This window comes from Pelmatolapia mariae, linkage group LG22 (genome assembly GCF_036321145.2).
Source record: "Pelmatolapia mariae isolate MD_Pm_ZW linkage group LG22, Pm_UMD_F_2, whole genome shotgun sequence".
Taxonomy (NCBI): Eukaryota; Metazoa; Chordata; class Actinopteri; order Cichliformes; family Cichlidae; genus Pelmatolapia; species Pelmatolapia mariae.
Window position 1 is genome coordinate 2,530,778 of NC_086245.2, and position 12,507 is coordinate 2,543,284.

Below are 12,507 nucleotides of genomic sequence, written 5' to 3' on the forward strand. Positions count from 1 at the left end.
TTTAATTAAAGGAAGTATGAATGGAAAATGTACCGAGGTATTCCTCATAATAATCTGCTGTCATCGACCAGGATGATGAAAATGAAACAAGGGTGGATGTTTCAGCAAATCAATGATCCCAAACACAGCCAAGGAAACTTTCAATGGTTTTAGAGACAGAAAATGAAGCTGCCAGAGTCACCAAGCCAAACAGGTTATCTGAACCCAATTGAAAATCTATGGAGAGAACTAAAGGTCAGAGTTTATAGCAGGGGCCCAGAGAACTTTCAGGATTTGAAGACTGTTCGTGTCAAAGAATTGCCAAAATTTACATCTGAGCAATGCACGCGCTTAATTTCTCCAAACAGGAGGCATCATGAAGCAAATGGGATACTGCACATGAGATAAAGTGGCAGAAGTGAGCAGCAGTACAAACTGAACAGTACAAAATTCTGAGTGGCAGTTAGTATAGTATTGCACAGAGTAAGTTTTTTTTTTTTTATCCTAATAAGAGTGAAGTGACCAGTGCAGAGTGTACAATGTACTTGTGAAACTGTAGGACAGCTTCTGAGTGCATCCTGTGAAGTGTGGTGTGTTTGTTTGTGGTTGAGGTGTCGTATGGCTTGATGGTAAAAACTGTTTTTAAGTCTTGTAGTCCGAGCAGACAGACTCCTGTAACGTCTTCCAGATGGTAACAAGGAGAAGAGCTTATGTGCTGGGTGGCTGTGGTCCTTGATGATGCTGTGTGTTTTGCGGAGGCACCATTGAAGATAAATGTCCTGAATGGCAGGAAGACTCATGCCAGTGATGTGCTCTGCTGCCTTCACCACCCTCTGTAATGATTTACCGCTGCTGGCAGAGCAGCTTCCGCACTAAACTGTAATGCAGCTCGTCAGCAAGCTCTTGATCACACACCTGTAGAAATTTGAGGTGATGTTAGCATTCATGCCAAACTTCCTCAGCCTCTTCAGGAAGTAGAGTCGCTGGCAAGCTTTCCTGATAGCAGTGTCTTTGTGAAGGGTCCAGGAGAGATCCTCAGTGATGTTGACTCCAAGGAATTTGAAGTTGCTGACCCTTTCGACCTTGACACCGTTGATGTGGATGGGCTGGTGTTCCCTGACTGGTCGTTTCCGGTAGTCCACTATCATTTCTCTAGTTTTGCTGATGTTGAGAGTGGTGCCTGTTATTTTCCAGGCACCACTCGTACAGTGCCATCACCTCCTCTCTATAGGCCGTCTCATCATTGTCTGTGATGAGGCCTATGATGGTTGTGTCATCCGCAAACTTGATAATAGTGTTGGACTTATGTTTAGCAACACAGTCATGTGTGAACAGGGAATAAAGGAGGGGGCTAAGCACACAACCCTGCGGCGTTCTTGTGTTTAGGATGAGTGGTGAGCAGTGTTGGGTAAGTTACTTTAAATTAGTAACTTAGTTACATTACTAGTTACTTCTCTAAAAAAGTAACTCAGTTACTTCAAGTTACTCGTTACTTTCAAAGTAACTAGTTACTAGGGAAAGTAACTTTGGTTTTACTCAGAATTCTCTTGTTATTGTGTTGCTTCCGTAACTGGATACCCAGCAAGATTGCCAGTCTTCTAGCTTGCTTACTTGCCACAAGTGCACTGTGCCACCGACCAATAGAAAGGAAAAAATAATGTGCACATTTCCACGAGAGAAATCCCACGGCTGGACCGTCGTTGACCGCCGCCATGATTCTAGCCTGCTTTTTACATCCAACACAAAAACTGCATGATAGGTTTGTAGCTTAAACCTATTCGCTGGAACGTTGAAGGCAATGTGATTACACAGCAAGCAAGACACGAAGTAGGCAAAGTCCTTTGTGTTACTCATGCATGAGGGAGGCCTGCCTGGAGCCAAGTGTCGTTCCACCTACTTGACCTCCGTCAGACTCTCAGCCAGGTTCCCCATAGCACTCCTTTTATTGTGGCTACTTGAATATGCATAGGGTCATTAACATATGATGTACACATACACACAAAGAGTACCTTGCCTGTAGTTTTGAAAGTGTGTGTGTGTGTGTGTGTGTGTGTGTGTGTGTGTGTGTGTGTGTGTGTGTGTGTGTGTGTGTGTGTGTGTGTGTGTGTGTGTGAGAGCTGCTGACCAAAAGGGTCATAAAGCAGGAACAACATCCTAGGTCATAAAGAGGGTAGTCTCCCCCACACCCAATGTATGGTTTACCATAGATAACACAGTGAAGCCATACAAAGGGCAGGAAGTTTTACCAACATCAAACAGACCTTCCCAAGGGTGTTGCCTGTGATAAAACACTACAGCCTCACAGTTAAACAATATAGAAATGGATGGTAAGCATAAAAATGACAAATATTTAACAATTCACTCTGACACTGCAGTCGTGGTGCTTTTGATTGTACTCAGAACTTGGAAATTCTGCCTTCTGAATAGGAAGATGTAGGTAACACCAGACTGCAGATGAGCTGCATACAGAGCTGGACTGGGACAAAAAAATCGTCCCGGGCATTTTGACTAGAGACCGGCCCACCATTATAGGAAAAATCATAAAGCCTTTGAATGAAAACAAACACTGTTGTGACAGTGATGTACACTGTTCTGATGGTATATATGTATCAATCTATCAATTGTTTGTTGTAAGACTCAGATAATTATTTTTTTTAAAGCGAGACATTTTAAATGAGAATAATAAAGAAAAGTATTTCCTTGTCCCCCCCTTTCCCTGTTAATGCCCTACCTGGCCCCCTGGCAACACTTTGCTAGACCCGCCCCTGCACAGTTACCAGCTGTCAGCTACTTAGAAAAGGATGCTGGTGTTATTTGTCTCTCAGAAACAGTTCATAACTTCCCTTCAACTCATTCATGTCACCTAAAAGGTAAACCTGTTTCTCCATCACCTGTTCAGCTCTGATGATTCAGTAAGGACATCTCCTGGTTTCATCTTCATGTTTCCCTCTCACCACATATCCAAACCGATATCATGACCAGCAGCTTTACAGCTGTGGCTCCAGCAAACATCAGCTGATACTAGAAAGTAATATTAAATAAATTCTAACAACAGCTGATCAAGCTTAAACGTGCTGCTGTTGTTTAGCACAACATCCGCTGGTTTCCTCTTTCTGGCGCAAAGTGGGCGATAAACAAACAAGAGAGAAAAGCCGATCAGCTGATCATTGATCAGTTTCGTGATTGAAGTAGAAACAGGAGAGGGAGGGGAGAGAATGAGAGAAGAAGAGGCAGCTGTGCAGCTCCAGCTTTGTGTCTTTTTCATTGTAGCTGAAGTCCGGGACAAACTGTTCCTTTTCACCTCAGTACGAAACGCGTAATATTTTCTCTGAATACCAGACGATTCTGTTTTTAGGGGACGGTTGGCAACTCTAATAATTAACCGTATGAACAAAATAAAGTTCAACATCAGTAACATAGCACCCACCCAGCTGTACAGAAACTCCGTCATGCTAGCTAGCACGCAGTACGAAAATGTCAGCATAACAAAAATAAACTCCACCTAAACTTGGTTTATATCTGACTCCGATAGACTGCAGGTCATAACTTCTTACCTGAAGTTCAGTTCACCTGACACGCGGACCGGCGGCCGCTTCGGGTCTCTCCTCTTGCCTCCCTTTTCCTTCATCCACCTGCTGGCTTCCACCACTTGCTAATGTTACTGAATCTGTGGAAGCTCCGCGATATCCACCACACGAAGTAACGAATAACGAGTCTATCTAAATCCCAGTAACGAGTAACGCGTTCCTGGTTTTGGCATAATAACTAGTTACCGTGCTCGTTACCACAATAATAACGTAGTTACTGTAACGCGTTACTTAATAACGCGTTAGTCCCAACACTGGTGGTGAGGAGGTGTGCTTACCAATTCTCACCACCTGGGGCCTGTTTGTGAGGAAGTTTAGAATCCATCTGCAGATTGGTGTTTCTAGCCCAAGGTTGACGAGCTTCGAGGCAAGTTTGAGGGGATGATGGTGTTAAAAGCCAAGCTGTAGTCGATGAAGAGCATTCTTGCATATGTATTCCCTTTTTCCAGGTGAGTGAGGGCGCTGTGCATTGTCAGGGCGATGGCATCCTCTGTGGCTCTGTTTCTCCAATAGGCAAACTGAAGAGGGTCCAGTGTGTCAGGGAGGGAGGAGCAGATCTGACCTTTGACCAGCGGCTCAAGGCACTTCCTGATGAGGGATGTCAGTGCAACAGGGTGGTAGTCATTCAGACAGGAGACCAATGATTTCTTAGGAACAGGAATGATGGTGGATGTTTTGAGGGATGTGGGGACCACTGACTGCCTCAGGGAGAGGTTGAAGATGTTGGTGAACACCTCTGTCAGCTGGTCTGCACATGCTCTGAGAAGCCGGCCTGGGATGCCGTCTGGTCCCGGTGTTTTGTGAGGATTGATGTTTTTGAAAGACCATCTCACAGTTTCTGTTCTGAGAGTTAGAGTTACAGCCTCCCTGTGCTCCCGAGGATACAGGATCTGCTCTCTGTTGTCTGCATCAAAACGAGCATAGAAGTTGTTAAGCTCGTCTGCGAGAGATGCAGTGGGCTGAACCCTGTCTTTGTTTTCCTTCTTGTAGTCAGTGATGCAGCGTAATCCATTCCACTGTCGCCTGGTGTCAAAGCTGTGGTAGCTGGACTCCACTTTGTCCCTGTCGTCCTTTCTGGCCTTTTTTATGGACTTTCGCAGCATCCACGGAGCTGATGGATATAAAGCACTGATTTCTTTGCATGTGTGGATTGGATGGGTTGTTACCAACATCTTGTGAGAATTTCATGTCAGCATCACCTTTAGAAACATGTATACTCATAAAAAAAGACATTTTCAGTACTTATTTTAACCACTGTATATTTTCTCTACTTGTTTCCTCTAAATACAGAATGTGATGTGACTATGGTGATGATTTTGTAATGTTAATGTTACATCTCATGTTTTTATTTAATGTCATTTGAACATTATTCAGGTAAAAATGTGTGATGATTCTGACTGTGCTGATATGCATGACAGGTTTGTGTTTCTGTGTGTGTGTGTGTGTGTGTGTGTGTGTGTGTGTGTGTGTGTGTGTGTGTGTGTGTGTGTGTGTACTCAGTGAACTGTATCACTTGAGGGAGGTTTTTGTACGACTGTTTTTCACTGTGTGAACACCCACTGACTGTTAGGATTATGTTCACTCAAACAGTAATAAACTGCTGCATCTTCAGCCTGGACTCCACTGATGGTCAGAGTGAAGTCAGAGTTTGATCCACTGCCTGTAAAACGAGCTGGAATCCCTGATACTCGAGTGCTAGCACCGTAAATGAGCATTTTAGGAGTTTCTCCATCTTTCTGCTGGTACCAGGCTAAAAGGTGAGAGCTGCCAGAGACATAAACATTCTGACTGGTCCTACACTTGATGCTCACAGATCCTCCCACAGCAGAGCTCACTGCTCCAGGCTGAGTCACTGTGATCTGTCCTCTGGACTCTGAGGACACAGAGACAAAAACATAAAGCAGCTTCATGGTTTTGTGGGCTTCATTTCAGAGGGACAGATGTTGATAGAGGAGAGGAGTTTGATTCTCTGGACTTTACCTGTGAAGCAGCAGCAGAGGAGAGTCCAGATGAGGACGCAGATCAAAGTCATGTTTTTGATGAGGAGGATTTCTGTGGCTTCTGTTGTGATGAAGGACAGCTGTCAGCCATCCAGTGTTCAACTCTCAGGACTATAAACTCTCCCAGAGCACTGGAGCATGGTGCTGCTGATGCAAAGTGCCTCTCTATGGAAATGATCTGACTGACACAATGAAATCCTTCGTGCTTTTTCTATCTGAAATGTTTGTCTGAATTAATGATGTCTTTTCTGTTTTTGCTTAGTTTCTTATTAGTCAATATTTTAAATTACTCAAAATTGAATTTGCTATTACCATATGGATGATAATGTGTATCCTGCCCCTTACCCTGTGACAGCTGGGAAAAGCTCCAGTCTCTCCAGAATCCTGTCAGATAAGATCACAGATTGAAATAGAAAGTGTGACATCATAATTTTTTATTATTTCTTTGATTTGATACTTTTTATTTAAATATAAATTTGTTGGCCCAATGACTAATTTAGAAAATTATATAGGTGACTCATAACTGAATGATCAGCTGTCAGTCATTCAGTGTGTAACAGAAAGGCTTACTTATTTATTATTGTCAATAGTAATTGATCAGCTGTAATGAATATTATCCATAGTGTCACACAAGGTCAATCTTCTGTAAAGAAAAACAAATTATTAAAATTCAGACTTTAGATCATTTTTCATTTGTCGTTCCTAAAAGACAAAAGTTTAAATAACCAAAAGTGTTTTCTCACAGTATTCCTCACATGTGAACAGACGGCTGTTCTCCTGCTGACAGTAATAAACTCCTGCACTTTTAGGTTGAACTTCACTGATGGTCAAAGTGAAGTCAGTTCCAGACTGACTCCCACTTAAATAATCACAAACTCTAGATTTACAGGTGTTAGCATCATCAATCTGCAGTTTAGGAGCTTCTGCAGGTTTCCGAAGAGACCAGGTGATGTCATCACTAACATACTCACCAAGAGTCAGTACGGGTTCAGATCTGGCAGATCACCATCTTTGGCACTATTAGAATCAATGGAATACACCCCAAACTCCATAGACAAAAAGCAATATGTGAATGGGTTATTCATACACTTAAGAACATTATGGTGTTAGGGGAATAGTTTTATATTGGCCTAGGGGTTATTTAAGAGACAGGAAGCAGTTTGTGAAATGAAATGGTATTGCTCCTTTTGTATGGACATTGCTTGTGGTCTACCCCAGGGGTAAAAACACATTTAATTCTTCATCAGATGATGGTTTAAATGAAGTAAAATGCTGGTTTTATCTTGTGGTCTTTTATCATATTTGTATGGTGACAAGAGATCAGTGATGAGTTTTTCATAGTTCCAGAGTTGTGCTTTTATTCGTGCTTCGGTGTCTTTGCTGTCCTGGTGCTCCCCAGTGTTTCCATTTCTCTGATCCACTCTGTCATCTTGTTTAGTGTATTCCTCTCACTTTCTTAATTTATCTTTTGGTTAGTTCCTGTTTATTTTGAAAGTTCCTTGTTAGGTTTATATTGTTGGATTGTCATTTATGCTTAGAAATATATACTCATATATTCTTAGAGTTTTATAATCGATTGCATAATGATAGAGGTCTGATCCTTAGCAGTCTGCAAAGACTCTGTGTGCCTCCCAGAGCACTCTGGCATGCACACGCATCTTAAGTTCATGAGAGAGGTTGTACCTGCTCTTACTGATTTATACTATGGGAGGACACCTACTCTGTATCTGTTTAAGTATAAGTGCCTTTTGTTTAGGTGGACCGCTGCACTCCTGGTACCAGCAGGTCTGGGGAGTCTTTACAGGGTCACATTTTGACCCTGTGACACACACACAGACACACACACACACAAACGTGGCTATACGTACATACAGACTGGTACTCTTTGTTCACATGTATGCCTATGTAAGACGTCATATGTTAATGAACTTATGCATATTCATGTAACCTCAATAAAGAACAGTGCTACGAGGGAGCAGACGAGAGCAACTGGGGTTCAAGCGGAAGGAACGGCGTTCGTCACAGTTCTCTCCCTCCTGCACGAGTAACACAAAAACTTTGGTGACTTGCGTCTTGTTTTTGCTGTTGTAGTAGAATTGTCTCGTTCCAGCAGTGGGTCTGTGACAGACAAATCCATCATTCCTCATCAGTAGAGAGTTGAAGGTGAAGAATTTCCATGTAGACACAAGTACAGCCAGGGCAGAGAGAAAGATAGGAAAACAAGAAGGTGGAAGCAGAAATGCCCTTTAAATAGTTGTATTGCTTTGTTATTGTTATCGAAATTTAATTAACAAAATCTACAGACACGATGAGCAGTATGCTAACACCTTTTAATAAACACAACCGGTTGGCAGGGGCGACTATCGGCGCACTGACAGCAGTCTCTCTACTGATGAACAGTTTTTTCAGATGTTTATTATATATTGCATTACATATATTGCATATTATGCATGTTTTATTTTAAATAATATATCAAAGCCCAAACTTTCATAATCAGAGTTCTCTTTTATTACATTTTAAACCCTACAGTAACACAAAACCCCAACAACCACATGACCCCCTATGAGCAAGCGCTTTGGCGACAGTGGGAAAGAAAAACTCCCTTTTAACAGGAAGAAACCTCCAGCAGAACCAGGCTTCCTACTAATTTGAAGGTTAGTGGTTCAACCCCTTACTGCTCCAGTGTGCATACCAAATATCCTTAGATCAGATATCCTAGGTTGATATCTGATGCATCCATTGGAGTATGAATGTATGTGAGTATTAGATACAAAGCAAAGAAAGAGCATAGAAAAAAAGTACTTCTACTATTGAGTGAATGAGGCAATTTGTGTAAAGCTCAGAGTACAAAAGCACTACATAAGAACCAGTCCATTTACCATTTACAAAAGACATGCTGTGGAAGAAAGCCAGAGATTAATAGTAAGTAATAATTCAATGCAGAGAGGTCTATAAACACATAGTGAAGCCACGCCACCTGCGGCGTAGGTGCCACAGACGGATGTCCTGCTGGTTGTGTAGTAGGTGGAGCTGATGGCTGGATAGACTCTCCAGAGCTGCCAGGGGACACAGCAGGTGGAGACAAGACTGACTGGATATGAAACATGGAATACATGGAAGACACAGTGACTGAAACTAAAAGCTAGAACAAAAAATACAACATCAAGAGAACTAAAACCATGAATAACAATAATCAAGAAATATAATTTAAACACGAAACACTGGATCACAGACCCAGTGCCATGACAAGTATTTTGATTGAAAACATATATTATGTTGTTTAATTTATAATGACGCAGAGTTGGTAAAAGAGGAAGAATTTATAGATTATCTGGGATAAGGAATAGTTGAGTTCTTTAAAATAAATAACACAAAAAACATCTGCCTTCATTGAATGAAAGCATTTAAATATTTTTATTGAAATTCATAAAATGTTTTATTATTTAAGAAGTACAACAAATCAGACTGCTTATGTAATGGAGTTATTTCTAGGAAAACGTCTGTCAGAAGATTCATTCACAGAGGGAAAAATAGCCATATGCTATGAGATGATAAATTAATGACATTTGAAGCAAATGTTTAAATTTACAACAAGTGTTCTTTGATCAGAGTGGCAACCCAGATAAGTGTTGGTATGACAATATATAAAGTATGGATATATTATAATGAGGTTGTTATTACACATTATGTTGAAAACAGCAAAGCTTTTGAAGAATTTCACCAACCATTTGTACAGTACTGCACTTAAAATAACACAGAAGAGCTACTGATTATTGAAGGTGTTAACTACCATTTCAAATGGAAACAGGATACCTGGATTCTGAAATAAACACTGGATGCTGGAAAATGGTGCAAAGTAATTGAACGACTGTCTACTACAACTCATTTCATGGAGATATAAGATTTGTTCCTCATTATTCCAAGATAAATTAAAAAGATAAAGTATTTTGAGTTCAAGAGATGAGCTTCCATGTATCAGCATGAGGTCCAGGAAATCATCAATCAGCCGAAAAACTAAATCAAACATCAAGAGAGTATTACTGTCAAGTTACCCTCAAGAACTGGAAGACTGGATTAGACTTTGCCAGTAAAACATTTAAAAGATCAGGAACAGTTCCAACATGAAGTTTTCAGCATGATTGGAAGATAAAATTACAAAGGAGAAAACTCATCTGAAGCAAATCACATCATCTGTCAAAGATGGTGGAGCCAAAGTTATGGCAATGATGTTTTTGGCTACCAGTGTAGCTGGGCCACTAGTGTTTATTCATATTATTACCTCTGATAGAGGTAGCAGGGTGAAATGTAAAGTGTACACAGCTATACTCTCTGCTCACATTCAACCAAGTGCTGCAACACTCACTGGACAACCCTTCACAGTGCAAATGGATAATGACCCCCAAAAAAGATGGCTTCAGTAAAGGCCTAGTAGAGCATCTTGAGGGAAGACACAGCATTTGGGGTTCTCCATTGGTTCAAGACTTTAGGCAGTCATTGTCTACAAAGGATTTTTATCCAAAAATTAAAAATTATTATTATATTTATAATTATCTTTGTTTATCCAATTAAACCTCTGAAAATTGGGGCTAATCTCTAAATATGACTGTGATTCCTAAACAGCTGATAGAAAACTAAACTCAAAAAACTTCTCATGTCCTTAAAGCATAAAGAGTTTTGTGGGCCTTGAAGGTCTGCACTTCACTCACATCCTAATTGTTTGACTCAGATTCCACTGTGTTGATGTACAGGATAAAATTGTAAAAGTGTCATCATCCAAAACTTATGGATCTAACTGTATTTAAACTAACATTGTATGATGTTATTTGAAGAAGTCATAACAGCTGAGTCATGGCTGCTGTGCAAACAGTGAATTATTTTGTTGAGTTTGTTTGTTTCAGAGTCAGAGAGCCGTGTCTCTCTACAGTCAGAGGTTTTTGTACGGCGGCTCAATGAGTTTGTATCACTGTGGTACACTTTCGGTGGAGGAACCAGACTGAATGTTGGAAGTAAGTTTATTCTGGTTTACTATCAAATACTGTCTTTATATTAAAGATCATTTAACAATTTCTTTTCTGATTTTTGAATGAGAGAAAAGCTTGAAAATTTAGAGGAAGTTTGATGGAACTTTTTATCATCCTCCTAGCTCATGGAGGGCAATTCAGATCTGCTCTTTGAAAATCTTATGTCTACATTTCAGTCAAATTGAAACTGGAAAGAAAAACAAAAAAAAATTAAAAATCATCTCTGATGTCTTTAGTCTATCAAGTATTGTTTGAAATTACTTTGAGTTTATGTGAACTTTAAAATTTGTTGTTTAGATATACATGAAGAGTATTTTGTGTCGCTGAATCTATATTCTATTTCCAGTTAATATTAATGTAAGTCATTTAAAATATTGATGATTTTAAACTTGTTTTGTAAATGTTTCCACATCTGCTTCTTTTATTTCCAGTGTAGTTTGAACATATTTCAGGTCAAACTGTGTGATGATTCTCTCTGTGCTGATATGCATGAGAGGTTTCTTAAAGGGAAGTGAAACAATGTGTGAGTTAATGACTGGTGGAGCAGAAAAAACACCTGACAGAAACTTCTTAACGGAGAAAATCAGCTCTTACAGTAAAGGTGTCCGACTGTCTGTGGTTTGATTGACAGCTGTGTGCTCCCTGTGCTCTAAGCTGATTGGTGTCTCCTAGGTGATACCCGTCCCATCCTGACTGTGTTGCCCCCCTCCAGTGAGGAGCTACAGCAGGGGACTGCAACAATCACATGTCTGGCCAACAAGGGCTTCCCCTCAGACTGGAGTCTGTCCTGGAAGGTGGATGGCAGTGGCAGCATCAGCTGGGAGGAGAGCAGGAGCCCCGTGGTGCTGCAGAATGACGGCCTCTACAGCTGGAGCAGCACCCTGAGGCTCCCTGCAGACCGCTGGATGAAGGTGGGCTCTGTGACCTGTGAGGCCACCCAGGGCTGCCAGGCTATGGTCTCAGAGCCACTGAGGAGAGTCCAGTGTTCCCAGTCCTGACCTGACTCAACCTGATACTGGTTTAATGCTCTCATTCTCAACTCTGTAACTATCTCTCCATCTTTCTTTTTTAAGAACAAATAAAGACTAAAACTGTTATTTTCTTTCTCATAATGACAACATTCATGTTTTAGGTAATAAAGATGTTTTGCAAAGTGAATTTTGGTTGAATCAGACATTTTATTTTATTCAAAATCTACAAACCTGCACTTGATGAATATATTTTTCATTTACAATAATTTAGACCAACTCTGCACTCCAACATGATGTCTTTATTTTACACTGGTGAAATAAAACACAGGCTGAAAGAACCATTAAGGAGATCTGCATTTTGGCAAAAGCAGAAAACAGGAGTTTTAAAATCGTACAGGTTATTTTTATGTTTATTTTAAGTTACATGACTGTTGCCATGGAAACAATCTCACCAGACTACAAAGCAAGTCTAAAGAAGAAAGAGTCTTTAGTGTCTCTTATGAGCTGTTTGTTCTGAGGAGAACTCACAGACAGGAGAGTCAACGAATACAAGGAGTGATTAGAAAGAATCTGAAGTACAAAGTTTTAATTTCATTGATGAACAAGGAGAAGATTAAATGAATGATGATATGAACAAAATACGAAAAAAATTAAAACACCTTCAGTTCAATAACAGCTTTTTCACTCATGTTCATGTTTGATGAGATGTTTACAGTAAAATATTTAATTCACAGGTGTGTTGTTTTTATTTGACCCTCACTGATCAGGAACATTTTCAGATTTTTGTCTTCAGATTATTTTATCTTGATATAGATTCAGTGGATTTGTTCCACTTCTAAGGTCAAAGGTCATGAAGAAGACTTATCCTGGTATCTGTTAATGGCCCACGTTTGTTCTTTAGTTAAATATATATTTGAAAGTTGAACACAACACGGATGCGATAGCAGTA

General features: G+C 40.4%; 1 gene segment (V, D, J or C); it reads left to right on the forward strand.

Annotated features, from left to right (window-relative positions):
* Positions 1-9,958: 9,958 nt before the first annotated feature.
* On the forward strand, positions 9,959-11,703 carry LOC134619896 (Ig kappa-b4 chain C region-like). The segment is given in 3 exon segments: positions 9,959-9,983; positions 10,465-10,572; positions 11,260-11,703. Coding segments are annotated over 3 exon segments (459 nt in total).
* The last annotated feature ends 804 nt before the right edge of the window (positions 11,704-12,507 follow it).